The 19,097-nt window shown below is 39.2% G+C and overlaps 1 protein-coding gene across 4 annotated transcripts in view; it reads right to left on the reverse strand.

Annotated features, from left to right (window-relative positions):
* The window catches only part of LOC148019124 (uncharacterized), a 50,749-nt gene extending 34,152 nt beyond the window's left edge, over window positions 1-16,597 (reverse strand). For all 4 annotated transcript variants that reach the window (XM_087660647.1, XM_087660644.1, XM_087660645.1 and 1 more), the window contains exon 1: window positions 16,206-16,597. In XM_087660647.1, coding sequence (XP_087516773.1) covers window positions 16,206-16,432 — 227 coding nt within the window. In that variant the 5' untranslated portion in view covers window positions 16,433-16,597. The remainder of the gene's footprint in view (window positions 1-16,205) is intronic.
* Between the last annotated feature and the right edge of the window lie 2,500 nt (window positions 16,598-19,097).

The following is a 19,097-nucleotide window of genomic DNA, read 5'->3' on the forward strand; positions in this document are numbered from 1 at the left end:
TCATAAATTGATACCCCCGCTGAGGACATTCTCATCCACAATTCTCTACCTCCTTATGCGGGAAGATACAACACATAGTGGTGCATCTTCTACAACAAGTGCTCCAAGTGGCTCTTCTCCAACGCCTTCACCAACTCTTTTTGAAGCTGGTCGAAGTTCACGACTCCCACAATAGTCTCCCAAGGAAGCCCAATAAATGAAGTATGCCTATCAGATGACAGCACGTATGCGGGTAAAAGGTGTTCACGTTAGATATTCCATTCTCTCACAACGGAAAAAATCATGTTGCCATCAATTGCTAGGTTCTCATAATTGTGGTGAGTATTTTGCAAACAAAGTGAAGGCCCTTTCGGGAGGTCCTCGTCTCCAAATCATCAAATCTCTCTCTCTCTCTAGTCTAATCCACATCAAAGGAGGACAACTATGCATGAACAATGTGGAGTTTTGTAGAGATGCAAAGTATGGAGACTACCTTCAACTGTTGCTAGCTCGAAGGTTGGGTGTGGTTGAAAAGATGGCCATCACACCTTATGAAATATATGTCGCCGAGGATGGATACACTAAGACAAGAACAATCACTGGTAAGCCAATTCTCTGTATAGCAAAGTTGGTGGATTCCAGAAAGAAACACTCTGGGGAAAATCCTTTATAATTCAACAAAGTGCATTCCCTCTACTTCTTTAAGTAGTCTCCACTTATGAATAATAATAATGGCCCGAATTTTTAAACATTCCACTCTATACAAAACATCCGAGTTAATGTATGTATCAATAGGAAGATTTTCTTTCAACAGTGTCTTGTCATGTACTTTGGAGCTGAAAGATTAAGAGAGATCCTTGTATCACCGGAACCTATAATCTTCCCAATGCTAGACTACAATGCATCCTTCAATGTACATGTCCCTATTTTATTATAATAGTTTCTCATGAATCACCGCGAGTTGTATGGACCAATCCAATCTCTTACTATGCAAACTGTGCATATTGTAGCCAGCACAAAGCTTAGATTCCAAGGCATTATTAGAAGCATACAAGGACCTAGACGTCTTGCTGAAATCAATCCATCTGTGAACCCATTCATCCTTCCCCTCATAAAATACAACTTAAGTCTAGACGTGTTCATCTTTGTACTCTACTAAGGCAACATGGTATTTCCAAGCTTCTTTGGACGCAATGGGAAAAATGCAATGGATTTTTTGGACAACCTTGAGATGGCCTTCCTTGTCTCTGGGAGAGATGATGAAGCATTAAAGTTGAGGACTTTTCCTTTGGTGCTCAACGAAGAAGCTAGAATGTGGTTCCAAACTCTAAATCTGGCTCAAAGAGCTGAATGGGAGGGATTGAAGGCAACTTTCTTGCAGAGATTTCAACAAACTAACTCAGCTGAAGAGTTATGGCAACGGCTTTTGGCCCTCCATCAAAGTGATCCTTATGGTTATGCAACTTATAAGAAAGGGTTTTTGAAGCTTTGGGAGCAGTGGTCAGACTCACTGAATCCTAGTGAGAGAGCTCCAAACTGCCTTCAAAAGGATTGATTTATTTCAGGTTTGTATCCCTTGCTCAGGGAAAAGGTAAATGTGAAATTTCCAAATACTTTTGAAGATGCTTTGAGAATCACTAGGGAAAAGAATCGAAAGATTCTCTATCAAGCCCAAGCTAGCCAAGCTAGCCAAGCAGTTTTGGGAAACAACATCACAACTATGGAGATCTCTCAAGTTCCCCCAAATGTATCTAATATACCAGGCCTTGTTAGAGGTCAAGAATACATGATCCAACAAATAAACAATCTTACTAATCAACTAGAGGATTTGAGAGTGAATCTTGTGCAAGGTGCAAGAAGACCTATCGAGGGGAATGGTGGGAATCGACCACAAATGCGACGACAAGCAAGGGAGATGTGTTACAACTGTAAAGAAAATGGACATGACATGTACAATTATCCTCACCCTAGAAGATATGATCACCCTGCCAGAGGTCCTCGACAACAAGTAAGCCCTTCTCATACTAGGACTCAAGAGCAAGAGCAATCATGACCTGCAATTTTACAACCACCTTATGTTTAAGCTGAAACCTCTGTTGTTCAACAAAATGTTAATGTCATAAAAATAGAGGAGGTGGTTAAGGATAGAAGGCTCCAAGAACAAATAGCGAGAGGTAAGATATAGGTAGATATAGTAGAGACCATGCCTATTAAGCGGGTACGTATCCAAACTGAGGCAAGCAAGGAAGCAATCAATGAGGCAAGTACATCACGGGCACCTAGAGATGAAGGGAAGAAGAGAAAGACTTGAACTAGGTCTAAAATTCATATCTCCGACTTCCCTTTGGGTTCTTGGACACAACCTTATGATTCGATGGCAGATGTGAGCTTTCAAGGGCCAAAAATTACTTGGTTACAACTACTTCATGCCTCTCCAAAGCTACGACGACAGTGGTCAAAAATGGTAAGCATAAGGGCAAGGCAAGGTAAAATGGTTAGTGCAATCAAGGCATATGGCCTCAAAGATATAGTGCCTTTAGTGGAGGCTCAAATCAAAGGTCAACGAATTCGAAAAACATACATTTATAGTGAAACAGAGGTTTGTGTCATGACAGAAAAGCTTATACATCAATTAGACTTAGAAGTAATGGAATCCTCAACCTTTAGGGCAAAGATGTCTAACAATGATGCGGTCACATATGTGGGTGTAGTGAAAGCTTTGAGAGTTTTTGTTTTTGGAATCACTACAGCAGTGGATGTTTATGTGATACTAGTAAAGGAAGAAGGATATCCCCTTATCCTAGGGAGACCTTGGCTTATGGGTATCGAAGCTAGACAAGATTGGGCAACAGGGGATCTGGAGTTGAGACCACATAAGGTGGGTTGCCACTATCAAAAGGTGGTTTACAACTTAAAGAGTGGGCATCAAGAAAACCTTGAACTAGAAACGTATGTTGATGAGTGAAGCTCAAGTGGATGTTCCTCATCGATAAAAGAGGAAGAGAGTTCAAGTGGAGAGAGTGATAGCACTCTCGAAGTTATGGGCGTTATCTTAAAGGAACCTACCTCATCAGAAGACAACCCAAGAATCCAAGGAGAAGATGTGTGGGATGCTAGCCTAAAGAAGATGATATCCAAGGATATAAAGGATGAAAAAAGGGAGGGTTATGTGAATGTTCTCAAGAAGCGTACATCATTGTTTATTTCTGATTATACTCACATTACAGGTGTCATTGCAGTGAAGCATCACATCCAACTCAAAAAAAAAAAAAAGCAAACCTGTAGTACAAAGATTGAGAAGACTCGGAGTTGTGCAACAGGATGCACTGTTGACGAAGGTGAAGACTCTTAAATGCAAGATTCATATACCCAGTGAAAGATTCAGAATGGATCTCCCCAGTAGTAGTGAGGCCAAAGAAAAATGATAAGTGACGAGTATGCATAGATTACAAGCCACTAAATGCTGCAACAAAGAGGAACCACTTCCCTCTCCCATTTCAGGATGAAATCTTGAATGAAGTAGCGGGACATGAGCAGTATACAATGTGTGATGGCTACTCTGGCTACTTCCAAATTCGCATTGCAGAGAAGGATCAAAAGAAGACCACTTTCATCACACCATGGGGTTGTTTTGCCTTTCAGATCATGCCCTTTGGTCTCACAAATGCCCCAGCAACCTTTTAATGATTCATGAATATGGCCTTCCAACCTTACTTTGGTAAGTCCATAAGGGTTTTCATAGATGACTTTTGTATTTACAGCTCAAGGAACATACATCTATGCAAGGTTGATGAAGGATTTACTCGCTTAGCTAGGTTGGGTGGACAACTAAATAAGGATAAATGTCACATTGGAGAAAGCAAGGTTACACTACTAGGACATGTAGTGTCAATTGAAGAAATTGAGGTAGATCCAAAAAAGGTAGAAACATTGCTAGCTCTACCTTCCCCAACCTCCATCAAACAATTAGTCTCCTTCTTACAAAAGCTAAGGTATTTGGGTAGATTTATACACTTACTCTCTCAGGCCATATATCCCCTGCAGCAACAACTGACACATCAAGAAACACTTATATGGAGTGAACAAAGTGAAGGACATTTTAAGGAAATAAAGAAAATGTTGGGGTCACTTCCTATACTCCTCCAGCCTTGTTGGGAAGAAACATTCTTTGTAAACCCTAGCATGGGAGAAGAGGCCATTGGTGCTGCTCTCCTACAAAAAGATCCAAAAACATCCTTCATGAGACTTGTGTATTTTGCCAGCCGCCTCATGAAAGCCTCAGAGAAGACTTACACCTCTATGGAACAACTAGTGTTGGCCCTCATGTTTGCAGTAACCAAATTTCGGTCATATTTACTTCCAAAGAGGTTTGTGATCATCACTATGGAGGATATGTTTCCCTATGCACTACAACATATGGAAATCTCTGACAAAATAGCAAAGTGGGTGGTCCGACTTGAAGAGTTTGATTATATAGTGCAGGTTGAAAAAACAACTCAAGAATGCCTGGCTGATATTTTGACAAACAGGTGCTATGAGAAAAATCTAAGGGTGAAACGAAAGAACCTTCCACCACCCCCATCCATAAAGACTCTTGTAGATGGTTATAGCCTCTACTTTGATAGTGCATACAAGAGAACTAAGGATAAGGCAGCCGCAGGCATTGTTGTTTTCTCTCCTTTAGGAGAGAAAATCTATGGTGAAGAAATCATCTTGGAAGGTGTCCACTCTAACAATGAGGCAGAATATCAAGCTTTAATTCATGGTCTTTGTTAGTGTCTTAGTAATTCAATCGAGAGGTAGAATGCTTTTGGAGACTCCATGCTATTAGTAAGTGATACGAGGAACAGAAGCGAAACATGGAACCAGATTAAAACCAAACTTACGAAGAGTCGAATCCACTCAGAAACAACTGACGATCCTGAGAACAGTGGCACGAGTATTCATTCTTTCCTCCCAACCTCGCCTAGATAGTTGCTGGTACCTCTCTTCTCGTTTCCTCTTCCAGCCATCAACTTCAGGTGAGTCCTACTATTCTTGGACTCTCTAACTCTCTAGGCTCCCCTAAACCCCGTACGGGTGCCCAAGGCCCTCGAACGGTCATACCTCGCGCCCGTTTCTCATAATTTATCTTATTAATGTAACATTTACTTCCCCTTAAGAATCGGTTTCGTCCTCGAAAACGATTTTTGGAAGGTCCAACTGTAAATTGGAAAACCTTTTCCTTAGGGTACTTACTCGCTCCCATGTTGATCTTTCTTCTGAACAATCTTTCCACTTAACCAAACATTCTTAACAAATAGTATTCCTTGTTTGTCGATTACGAACATTTAATATTCTTTTTGGTTCATGTGGATTAGATTGGTCATCTAATAGCTCCTCAATGTTATCATTTAAGATTAGATTATCCAAATCACCCTGGATGTATTTTACTACCAGCAGGTAGTTGGAGCTTGTAAGCATGTTCTCCCGCCTCTTTAACTATTGTGAAAGGACCACAATACCTGGGTGAGAGCTTTGGACATTGTCCCGTTTTCATGGTTTTAGTTTGTTCAGGCACCTTAAGATAGACCAATTCTACTTCTTCAAAGGATATGTCTCTTCGGTGAGAATCTACATATGCTCTAGCTCGATTTTGAGCTTTCTTCATATTTTCTTGAGCAAATTTTAATATACTATTCATGTCCTCAAAAAAATCCTTAGTTGCCTGAACCTTTTCCTTATGCAGTCCTATTGCATGAGGAGCTCTGGGCTGAAACCCATACATTAACATAAATGGACTATATCCAATGGAAGAGTGCTTGGCACTATTATATGCAAACTCTGCTATCGGTAGATACTCTTCCCAATTAGTTTGCCTTTTACTTATATATGCCCTGAGCATATCTTCAAGGATTTGGTTAACCCTTTCAGTTTGCCCATCAGTTTGCGGGTGGTCCGCCGTACTCATGCTAAGTTTAGTATCCAACTTCCTAAATACAGCACGCCAAAATTGACTATCAAATTTTCTATCCCAATCAAAAACTATATTTGCCGAAAGACCATACAATCGGTATATGTTCTCTACAAACAATCTAGCCAATTCTGGTGTTTTAACATCAATTGAAGTTGGAATAACCTAGCCATTTTGGTTAACTTATCCACAATCACCCACACAGAGTCGTACCCCCTCTGTGTTCTGGGTAATGCAACAATAAAGTCCATGGAGATACTCTCCCATTTTCCCGAAGGAATCTCTAATGGGTGGAGAAGTCCTCCCATTTTCAATCTTTCAACTTTATTAACCTGGCATTTATTACATTTGACCACATAGTCAAGGACGTCCTTATTCATTCCAGGCCAATAGAACTGTCTTTTAATAAGACTAGAAGTCTTATTAACTCTTGGATGTCCCGCGCTAGGGGTATCATGACACTCAAAGAGTATCTGGCGCCTTATTTATTCATCTTTCGGGACACATACCCTACCCTTGTAGAGTAAATAACCATTATCAATGGTAAAATTCTTCCACTTGAATCCGATTTGAGCAACCCTTGATGCTCCATTTCCTTGTTAAACATCCTCAGATATTCCTTCCTCAGTGGAGGCCCTTCCATTTGGATCCCCATTTTCTATTATTTCCCATATGTTGGAATATGCCGGATTAACCTAGCATTTCCCTTTTAAGGATTCAAGCAAATCGGAAGTGAGTAAAACTCAATTCATTTATGATGAGCATTCTGCTGAGTGCATCAGCCACTATATTATACTTTCCTTTTCTATACCTTATCTCATAGTCAAACTCTTGGAGAAGTTCGGTCCATCTAGCTTTACGCCCTTGTAGATCCAGTTGGTCATTAAGCCACTTAATGCTTTCATGATCCGACAAGATCAAAAGTTTGGCACCGTACAGATAGTGCCTCCATTTCTTCATTGCATGTACTATTGCATACAGCTCCCTGTCATAAACAGAATAATTTTGTTTTGCACGGTCTAATTTCTTGCTTTCAAAAGCAACTGGTCGACCTTCTTGTAATAAGACCGCACCTATCGCCTTATCACTGGCATTGGCTTCAACCACAAATGGTTTATTGGGATCCACAATTAATAGTACTGGAGCTGTAGCAATAGCTACCTTAAGTTTTTGAAAACTTTCATTTTGGTCTCTTCCCCAATTAAAGCTCTTCCCTTTCCCTTTAAGTTGGTCTGTCATTGGAACAGCTATTTTGGCATAATCTCGAATGAATCTCCAATAAAATCCAGATAATCCTAGGAAGATCTGCAGCTCTTCCAGGTTCCTTGGAGATGGCTATTCAATAATTGCCCTTACTTTTTCTGGATCCATCTTGATTCCCTCTTTCAAGATAATATGCCCCAAATATTTGACCTCTTGTGCGAAGAACTCACATTTAGTTTTCTTCACATAAAGGGAATGTGTTCTTAACAATTGGAATACTAATCGTAAGTGTTCCAAATGTTCTTCTCTTGATTTACTAAAGATCAAGATATCATCCAAGAAGACTACTACAAAGTGTCCTAGATAGGGCCGTAACACACTATTCATCAGCTTTATAAAAGTAGCTGGTGCATTAGTGAGGCCAAAAGGCATCACCAAAAAATCATAATGCCCGTATCTAGTACGAAATGCTGTCTTAGAAACATCCTGTGCCTTAATGCTTATTTAGTGATAGCCTGATCTTAAGTCTATCTTTGTGAAGAATTTTGCCCCTTGTAATTGATCAAAAAGATCTTCCATTCTGGGCATAGGAAATTTATTATTCACTGTTATCTTGTTAAGTGCTCTATAATCAACACAAAGTCGCATAGAACCATCTTTTTTCTTAACCAATAAAATTGGCGAAGCCCAAGGCGAATTGATGGGTTGTATAAACCCTTTATCGAGGTAATCCTTAATTTGTCTTTCAACTTCTTGGTGCTGTGTTTCACTTAACTTATAAGGTGGCTTAGAAATAGAGTGTGTATCCCTATCTGTGTCAATTGGGTGATTTATATCACCCCTATCTGGTGGAAGGCCACTTGGTAAATCAAAAGGAAACACATCTTTAAATTCATCTAACAAACCACTTAATTCATTACTTACATTCAACTCACAAATATAAAAAAATTATTGCTTTATATTACAAAAAGTAAAAGTGTTTTGCACAGGAAGAGACCATAACATATATACCTCACAAACTTCCTTCTTTATCAGCTTCTGAACTTCAATGGAATACAACAAAGGGTTATCAAATACTTCATGTTCACCTTGAATCACAGAAGTCTTACCATCCCTTTCAAATTCCAGTGTATTATGATGATAACTACGTTTTAAGGATGGTTCCAATCCCCATAGCCACTCCCTCCCTAAAGCAATATCGGCTCTTTCCATATTCATAATTTGGAAATCAAGTTTATCTTTATATCCTTGAATCTCAATTTCCAAATTGGATACCATTGTATCCCATATTTTATTATCTTGACCTTGCATCATACGAACAACATATTGATGCCCACTCTTTTGTTGGGAAAGTTTCAATTTTTTTACAAGTGCATAATTTATAAAATTGTGGGTAGCAGAGTCATCAAGCATGACTCTAACCCTCTTTCCAACTATCAATCCATACACTCTAACTAAATCATGTGGCCCAAAAGTAGGCTGCCACATAGAAGTTAACATACAACACCTGTGTTGTACATCCTTGTGCAAAACCTCTAAAGATTTATACTTTTCATGTCCCTTTAATTCTAGGGTCTGCACTACATGGATTTGTTTTTCTTTTCCCTTACCCTTGTCCTTATATTTTCCTTTATCTTTCCCATTTTTCCTTTGAGGGCAATTCCAAGCAACATGGTTAGGGGATAGGCAATTGAAACATAGCCTTTCTTTTTTGGCCTTATCAAAGTCATCTTGACTTGACTTTGGCCTTACATATTGTTTCTTTTCAAAGGGTTGTTTCTTGCCCTTAAGAAATGGCATTTTTCTTTTAAATTTGCCTACAAATTTTGAGGTTTCCAATTCCTTAGTCTTGGGCTCCGTATCAATGAGACTAGTGAGTGTACTTGGACGCATACTATCTTCATTGATTAATGCAAATTTAATTGCCTCTTCAAGCGTCTTAGGTGAACTCCTTTTCACTTCCTTTTTACAAGCCTTATCTAGTCCCCTAATGAATCCTCTTGTCTTTTGAAATTCATCTATTCCTTCCAATTTGAGGATTATCTCACGATATTCCTCCAAATATGTCAGTAGGGGTCTTCCCTTTTGTCTGACATAATCCCAATCTTCCCAATTTCTTTCCATTTCATTTTCAGGAAGGAATTCTTTCAAAAAGACCGATTCAAATTGAGCCCAAGTTTCAGGTATTTTATTTGCCTCCTTTAAAGTTCGCCACCATTTATACGTCTTTGGCCCCAAAGTTAAACTGGCCTCGAGCGCTTGGAGATGTGGTGGAGTATTTTTAAGTTTATGCAAATCCTCCCATTATTGGAGAAAATTAAAGATAGTGTCTTTATTTCTATCTTTTTCCTCCCCATGAAACTAAGGGGGTTTCATATCTTTTAAAACTGGATTATCCCTCAACTTGTGGTAGGGTTCTTTAGGATCTCGCATAGTCACATCCAAATCCTTCGATGAAGATGGAATATCCGAGGTTTCTAGCTTATTTTTATCCCTTTCTAATAATAAAGTTAATTGAGATTTTATTTCGGTGAGTGTTTGAGTTAAAATTTCCATTAGAACACCCTGTGCTTGCACACGAGCAGTTAGATCATCAAATTCTTCTTGTGTGGCAAAAAATTCTTCCCATTGCTCTTCTTGTATCTCCATTTCATGGGAATCTACCATAGGGTGGTCCCCAGAACTAGAACCCTCAATTACTCCCTCTCTCCCTTTCCCCTCCATTAATACACTGGAATTGGAAAGCAAATATAAGAAATTTGCGTACAAAGTGAAGTACTTCCCTGGTTATAGTGATAGGGCAACTGTTGCTGACTTTTAGTAATAACCCCGAAGAGTGAGGAATAATTTGTGTTTCCCAAACTAAGCCAGTCACACTGGAAATAAAGCTTATTGGCAGAAACAACGAGTAAGGAGGGGACTAAATACACCCCTTCCCAATGGTCACGTGAACCAGCAGTACGCCTACTATGTTAGATTCGTCAAATTGACTTCATCTGACTGGCCTTATCTACCATTCGTTTGTTGCGCTTCCGAAATACTGCAGCTCGCTTATTATCTCACAAAATCAATTGTGCATAACGAAATACGGGCCAGTGTAACGTATAACGTGTGGGCACCGTCTTCCCAAACCTAGTACCCGTATGACGTGTAGGGGACACCGTATTCTCGCCGGACCCATGTGATGTGTAGGGGGCACCATCTTCTCACCTGACCAATGTGACCTGTGACGCCAGAGAAAGCTTTCGCGAGGACAAGCTCAAGCAGGACCGGGCGGCTCTGAAGCAGGACTCGACGGCTAAAGCAGGACCCGACGGCTCTGATACCAGTGATACGAGAAACAAAAATAAAACGTGAAACCAGATTAAAACCAAACTCACGAAGAGTCAAATCCACTCAGAAACAACTGACAATCCTGAGAACAGTGACACAAGTGTTCGTTCTTTCCTACCGACCTCACCTAGATGGTTGCTGGCACCTCTCTTCTCGTTTCCTCTGCCAGCCGTCAACTTCAGGTGAGTCCTACTATTCTCGGACTCTCTAACTCTCTAGGCTCCCCTAAACTCCGTTCGGGTGCCCAAGGCCCCCGAACGGTCATCCCTTGTGTCCGTTTCCCATAATTTACCTTATTAATGTAACAATAAGGCAGATGCAAGGTACATGGGCATGCAAAAATACAAACCTCTCTAGTAAAATGAGAGAGGCCAAATCTCTTATGAGAAGATTTAGGGAGGCACAAGTGCATCATGTGCCAAGAAACCAGAACAAGGATGCCGACCATCTAGCATCATCAAAGTTGAATGAGTCAATGGTGGGAGCAGTGGCTATCAAACCCCCACTTCAGCAAGGCAAGGAAGACTTAGAAGATATTCTACACCTCTTAGAGCAAGGAGAAGCTCCCAAACACCTGACTAAGAGAGAAAGATAGTGGCTAGCTCGGAAGGCTACAAGATATCGCATGGTAAATGATAGTTTGTATTGTCTTGGTAAGAATGGTGTGCTTAGGAAAGTGCCTTCAAAGTGGAAAATTTAAGAAATCTTAAAAGCTTGCCATGATGATGTGTGTGGAGGCCACTTTGCACACGACATCACAAGTAGAAAGGTTCTACAAGCCGGCTTTACTTGGCCCAATCTACACCGAGACGTCAAATATTGGTGTCAAACATGTGAAGAATGTCAAAAATCAGAACCACGACGGCTCATAGCAGAACCCCAAACCCCAATCAAGGTCTATGGACCCTTTGAGAAGTGGGGAATTGATGCCATACGGCCTCTACCACGCACTCCATCAGGAAAAGAGTATATATCATGGGGGTAGATTACATGACTAGATGAGATGAGGCTATGCCAACTAGAAGAATCACAGCTAAGGAAGTGAGTAAATTCATCTTTGACCACATTTGTTGTAGGCTTGGTACCCCTCTTGAAATACTATCAGATAGAGGACCAGGGTTTAGAGCTAATGTGGTGGGTGAACTCATGCAAAAGCTAAATATTCAACGACGACACTCTACCCCTTACTACCCTCAATGCAATGGATTGGTGGAGAAGGTAAATGGAATGATTTGTAAAATCATCAACAAACAGGTATATTCAAGGCCCCGGGATTGGGCCAAGCACCTTAGTGGAGCTCTATGGGCTTACAGAACCTCCTTCAAAACCATGTTAGAGTTCACACCTTTTCATATAGTTTATGGACAAGAGGCTCTTTTGCCTATTGAGGTGAAATTAGCTAGCCTTCGGGTATTAGGTGGCACAGTAGACTCTCAAAAGGAAAAGTTATATCAAAGATTACTGGACCTAGAGAGGCTACAATTGGATCATGAAAAAGCCATCAACCACTACTCCCAGGAAGCTGAGAAGCGTAGAGAAAAGTTCAATAAGAAGCTAACAGATAAAAACATCAAGGAGGGATCTTTAGTGCCTCGATATGACAATCACTTTGATAAAAAAAAGAATTAGCAAGTTTTTCTACCGGTGGGAGAGACCGTTTTGGGTCACAAAAAAATTTAACAATGGCTTCTACAAACTTCAAGACATTGAGGAAAAAGTGCACAAGACCAGGGTAAATGGATGGCGCTTAAAATCCTATCACATCAGGGTGGGGTCAGCTCAAGATACCAAAGAGTGTCTAGAGGCATAAATACCTCTAGCCAGGTTGGGGGGAGGCTATATGATCCGAGAAAATCATAAAAAAATATTTGTCTAACACTTTGGTGATTTTTTATACATTTGGAGGTTTAAAATAAAAAAGAGGGTGGGAACAACCTCTTGGGAAATCCAAGAAATCACTGGATGGAAATATTTCATGGACCGGTCTACCAAGCGAGGGTGAAAAGTAAAGATCAATGGAGGAAGGTGAAGGAAAAATGTGTAATGTGAAAAGAAAAGATATGAAATGGATTTGGAGCCATCCAAAAGGCATGTGAGGCTCATAATGTCATGGCTTTGGAGCCTTATGATAATTCAAACAAATGGGACCCTTCTTGGAAGCATTAGTGAAAGAAAAATCAGGCACATAATTTTATAAGATTTTTTAAAAATACTTCTACTCCGATCCAAAAAAACTTTTCAATATGAAAGTTGTAGCGCGTGAGCTGAAGTTTCGGCTGGTATTTTTTTATAATTTTTTGGAGCTACAAGTCGAGAGATATGGCCAAAATGGTGGACGCCAACTTTTTCCAGCTGCGGTGGAGACCATCTCTCAATTTTTTACACACCCATACTTTCTTTCCCACACTTAACACTTCCATAAAACATCATTTATTAGACTCCCAACCTTTTTCCCTCTCTTCTCCTCTCTCTCAAGCTAATAAACCGTTAGAATTCCCCTCCTGAATCACCCTCAAATCATCCTTAATTGTAGTAGTAATGTATGAATTCTCACTACTCTCTCTCCATTATTGCTAGATATGATCTTATTTTATGAAGATTCTCTATATTTTTTTATAGGAGAGCTCTTGGACTCAAGCTATGGGGGAGAGAATGAAGACAATTCACATATGATGGAACTTGATTAAGTACAAAATTAGTCAATAAAACATCTAGATGGAGCTTCCACATTGGTGAAACCGCCTTAATACAGCTTTAGTGGTGTTAATTCCTATTCTATCTTAGCCTCCTCTCTAAACACCCTCAAGGCCTATATAAAGAGGCCTTCTCCTTTGTAATTTATAAGAGAGAGCCAAGAGGTCTTCTTCAACCCTATTGAGCATTCCCCATTCTCTCTCATGAGCTTATGCAGTACATTCCCTTACTATAGCTTATGCATGCTCTACACTGTAATAAGCCCATGCTATTGGTGTCCATATTGTGTATATTGGTTATGTCTTGAGGATTCTCTATCTCTTGTGCCCTCTTAAGTTTTATTGATTCATCTATTTTTTGTAGTTATTTCTCTCTCTCTCTCTCTCTTCTCTCTCTCTCTCTCTCTCTCTCTCTCTCTCTCTCTCTCTCTCTCTCTCTCTCATAGTTTTCCTCTCTTCTCCCTCACAAGCTCCTCTCCCTCTTGCATAGCGTCCTAGTCCGCTCTTCCATGACTAGGTGGTACCCTTAACTCATTCACTTTGTGGCAAAAGGAAGTTTGGCATAGTATAGAGGCTGCCATACCGAATTTCCTTCGTCAGATCCTTAGCTCCTTTGGCTCTTGTCCTCTCTCATTCCCTTAGCCTCAATCTTTGGCAAAACCACAAGTAAAGAGTAGCAATCATCATCATTACTTCAACTTGAATTCAAATCTGAAATCAGAACATCTTCATATTTCTCCTTGAGCTTCTCAACTGCTCTAAACAATCTCCAAACATGCTGCATACTTGAACAAGACTTAACTTTCCAACCTTCATGATTATCATGCCACTCATAAGCATCATCAAGTACATTCTCAAAAGAACTTATCTTTTTCCATGCTCTATTCATCCTTGAACCTAAACCCTTCCTTACTAAAGAAAACTTCTTCTGGATACCATTGAACTACTTACATAAATCAACTATGCAAAAATATTTACAAGACTTTCCTCTATCACAAGACCCATAAACATATGAACATCATTTTAAAATATATCCATGCTCAAAATAGATTTTACACCTCTTTTCCTTCTTCTTAGATTCACCCATAATGAAGCATGTCTACAGTTTGAAAATAACTTACTTTTCTTTTAACCAACCTCCTAACTTTTGCAATGATGAAGTAACAGGTTTTTAGTCTATGATATTCAAGTTATTCTTTTAATTTCTGTAGTTCAAGCTACCTGAGAAACTCTTTTGTAGATATTGCATAAAAACTTCTATATTGATCAGATTTCTCCATTTTACCAGGCTGTCTCTAGTAATTTTCTATAGTTCATGTTATACCTATCATTTTTGCAAGTCCTTGATACTTTTGTACTTAAGGTTACTCCTAAAACTATTGCTATTTAAGCCATTTTTAAGTTTTTGCATTTTAGGATACTTTTAAAAATCCTTTATTCTTTTTCCCAAAGAAAAGTGGATAGCACTCTACTTCATCTTCTCCCTTTTCTTCTTCTACTTTTTTCTTTATCTTATCTTCTTCCACATCTTTGTATTCTTCATCATTAGCCTTAGGACTATTTCCTATCAACCCATTCCTATCATTCAATTCTCATGGAATTCCTCTTTATCTCGTTCTTCACTAGTGGACACCCTTTTTATCAAACATCTTCTTCTTTTCCACAATATCCTGAACATCTAAATTGGCAAAAGCTCCCAAAACTACTTGAATTATAAGAATCAACCTACATGCATGTTTGCCTTAAAATACCCTGAATGTTTATCTGCCTTGAAATGGCTTAAATGCTTGTCTGTCTTCAAACAACTTGAATGAAGGGCATTTTATTGCAAGAATGACCTGACATCCTCCACTTAAAAAAGTACACAAAAATGCCTAAAGATTCAAAAACACCTCAAATTCATGAAACATCTTCAAGCTTTTGTTATGCAACCATGTCTCGTGCACCTTCCTAGAAAAGGACACCTTTCTCTCACCAACAATTACATAATTGCCATCAATCTCTTGCAAGTTTTCTTCTTCCAAGCCTAACACCTAAATAATGAGTCTAATGCAATATAAACCAGGCAAGATCGCTAAATTGTATTGGCCTATTCTACCACAACAAAATAACAATAACAACCAATCATGAAATCTACCTAGAATTCGCATAATTCAGCCCATAAATTTCTTGAATCAAAAAACGATAGAAAACAACAAATATTCTTCAAGAAAATGGTACAGAAATTCAAGTTGTATTGTAAATTCCTGAAAATACTGCAATCTACATTCTTTCTGAATGTGAAAGTGATAGAAAACTGCATCCAATTTTCAAAAAAGTGGTATAGGATTTCAGGTAACGTAAGAACACGAAGACGAGGCACTCTCCTCAAAATCATCCAAGAATCCAAAAGACATGAATCACAACTTGTGACATCAAGAAAATTGCCTTTCTATTGAAGTCTACAAGCTGTTTTACATCAGACCATATATGAGCATAAAGACTAACGTCCTTAGGTAATAATTTGAACCCTAACACATATCAAGGGGCCAAGGCTACTTCCTGGCTGCTGTTAGAAGACCCATTGTGACAGCTTGGTGGGAAGATCTCTTACATGGCAGCATTGCATTTCACATTCTAAGAATGGTACAAAATGCCACACTTACCCCTATCTCATGGGTAGTTCTATCACAGAAAACTCATCAAATTAATGGAAATCCAAAATATCCGTACAAACATTTCTCGATTAATAAGTTACTACCCATGGATAAAGATTTCTTAAAGGTCGTCCAGCCTTTAAAATCTGGCTTGTGAATTCCAGTTGACCTTTGAAACCTGCCTTGTGAATTCCAGTTGCATTTTTTATTGATTTGATTGGTTCAAATGAATCAAACCAGCTATGTTGCCCTCCCCGTTTCATATTAATGGTCTTCCTTTTGAGATGCACTGCGGCATTCCTCCCATTAAAATGAAAACTGCAGGTAAAAGAGTGGAGAAACAGGTGGCAGGCAACGCTTTGGATAAAGATACGGTAAGGACAATGTAGTAGGAGTCAGAAAACTCGCCTCTCAGCTCGAACACAAGCAATAACACGAGCTTGTCGAATCTGTGATAATCTCTCATGGAGCATCGTAGCCTTTTCTGGAAATGGCTGGTTGACGCTGCACTTCAATAAAGCCTTGCAGGCAGGTTGCTTGCTCGGTTTGACTAAGGGGAAGGTAGGTGCGAGCTCCTTGCCAAGCCCTGGTCCTCCTTGTACAAGGACGGGGCTCAACAGAGCTCTTTCGAACATCTCTTTCAGCGTCGTGAGCCTAATGACTCCTTACCGAAGCTCTAGCGAACCTCACACACTAATCGCCTCTTTTCCTCGCTTATTTTATAAAGCAGGGTAAAACATATACGAAGCCACGAGCAGGCCGTTCTCAGGAAGGCTTCTTAAGCCTTAGATAAAGCTTTGTAGAAGACCTCGACGGTCTTATTTCACAAAACACATCCACGTAGAGCTAGAAAAGTTTCCCTCCTAACCCTCTCACACAACTCACTAACCGTATCATCCTTGTTCCATCTGCCAAAGGCAAGTTCATTCACACAACTCACTAACCGTATCATCCTTGTTCCACCTGCCAAAGGCAAGTTCATTCCTGTATTTCCAGATATGTTAAAGCATCACAGCTCTCACCACATTCCAAAGCTTGAGGGTTTGGTCATCCTTGTTCCCACGGTCACCAAAAAGGGCTAGCTTGGCATCCAACTGCTCATTGAAACCTGCCTTCCTAATCCAAGCTATGATCTTGCTCGAGATTCCCCTAACCTCTCCTCTTTTCCTCACTTGAATCCAAAAGTAAAGAATCTTCTACATCTATATCTATATCCTATATTCCATTATTTCTATTTTCTATGTCTATATATCTATATTCTATTCTAATCTACATCATCTCTATATCTCTATATTAGGGCCATGTCGCGTGCGTCGGGGTGCAATGGGGTTAGTAGGAATGAATTATTTAGACCCACTCGCATGGAGAGATAGTAGAGGGAGCATGGTTTTAGCAAAACCTTTAAGCGCTTGTAACTCACATGGAAAAGCCAAGTTTTGCAAGACAAGTCAGCATAAACACCAAAAAGCAATGGGATGAGGCCAACAAAAAGGATGTGATTGAATGCAAATGCTCATGTATACTTGCAACACCTCATGCGAGCAAAGGGAAATTTGCTCTCCTACTATCTTCCATTTACCCCTCCTAAAGCATGTATGACACAGCTTTTACTCCTTATTTTCAAATATACCATATCTGACAAAAGAAAAACCCAAACCTACACGGCATGCAGTAGATGCATTCCAAACCTTTATTTGTTATCTCTTTTTTTATTTTGGTTTGCTTTGCTTTATTAAATAATTCATCTCTCTCTTTCTCTCACTCTCACTCTCAAGAAACAATAGTTGCAAGAATTCAAGAAGGTAAAGTTTGTACACACATGAATAACTTGTTCTGATTGAGAAATTTACTATAATTCCACAACCAAACAACATGCCTACATTCCCATAACAAATGTTTTTTGGTTTCTTCTGCATAGCCACACGTACGGCATGATAGGGATACCCTAATTCTTTTGGTCAACCTAGTTCTCAAAGTCAACACCTTCAACATGATTCTCCATCTCAATGCATTCACCCTAAAGGAAGGCAAATATTTCCACACATTCCCCACCCTCCTCTTCCATGTAGACATTCTACCCATTGGGTATTCTTTTTTCCATTTCTATTTGTAGATTCATAATTATTGTTGGGGAAGGAGTCTTGAAGCATCTCACAAACTTACAATGAATAAAACCATTTGTACATGTATAAAACCACATGTACATACATGCACTATTTGAAATCCACATTGGCATGCCCTAATTACATTTCTTAAATACTAAACTATCACACATATTGTTCTTAAAGACGAAGATTAAAAGTCAAAAACTTCTAAGATCTCAATTTTACTCAAACAAGTTTGTGTTTTCTTACTAGGATTTTAGACATTCTCCATTTATATTCTTAATGAACACATATTATGATAATAGCTTTGATTGATTTTTATGAAGGCTCATATGTTTGTAAGTTTTGGGTTAAATTACTACACGCAGCATAAAAAGCGTAGGGAGAGAATTAAAGTATGTGAATAAAAGAAATAATAGAAGAGAGATCCATAAGTGTTATGTTTCCTAATGATTATTTGATTCAACAATTGGGGGGGGTAGGAAAATCAAGTCAATTCGCCATTGGTATGGTATTTTTATTGCTTATTTGATTCTTTTGATTGCTAACATTTACTTAAAAAATCAAATTAGTGTCATGCTCATTTCCTCAAAGTTGGCATCCAAATTGATATGTGCATGGTACAAACAACTTGATATTTCATTGTTTTTAGTACTAATCATTTGATATAGCATGAGATCATCCTATGTTCATAATAGAGTTACACTTTGCAAATATGTGCATACACTTATACATCCGCATTATGGGCTTCCTAGGCATAATATAACCTAGAGGTAGATGAGGGCAGATGGAGAATGTAACCGTGGAGGCCAAGAAAGTTGATTGATTAGATGAACAAATACATCAAAAGACTTTTCTCATCAATGTTTGAGCTCAATTTTGAGAAGTAGGACCAGCAAGCACGGTTGTCAGCTCAACATGTTTTGTGCATGGTTGTCTAGCTCACTTGCCTAACTTGTAGTAGTCATTTCTAGCTCCTGGAGCTCCTAGCACTTGACAAATACTTTGACAATCATTTAGACATTGTGTAGCTTGCTCCTGAGCATCCATAGAAGTGTTCTTGTGGTTAGTCGTTACTTCATTGTTTGGTATAAACTTGTTGCATACCCTATGGATAGCAAATAGTGAGCTCCATTATGCCTATTTGATGCTTCGAGGATGCTATTTTGGTGCTCAAACGGTATGCCTATGCTTT

Source organism: Lygodium microphyllum, chromosome 20 (assembly GCF_053477565.2).
Source record: "Lygodium microphyllum isolate KBCC chromosome 20, Lygodium_microphyllum_v1.1.10, whole genome shotgun sequence".
NCBI classification, from domain to species: Eukaryota; Viridiplantae; Streptophyta; class Polypodiopsida; order Schizaeales; family Lygodiaceae; genus Lygodium; species Lygodium microphyllum.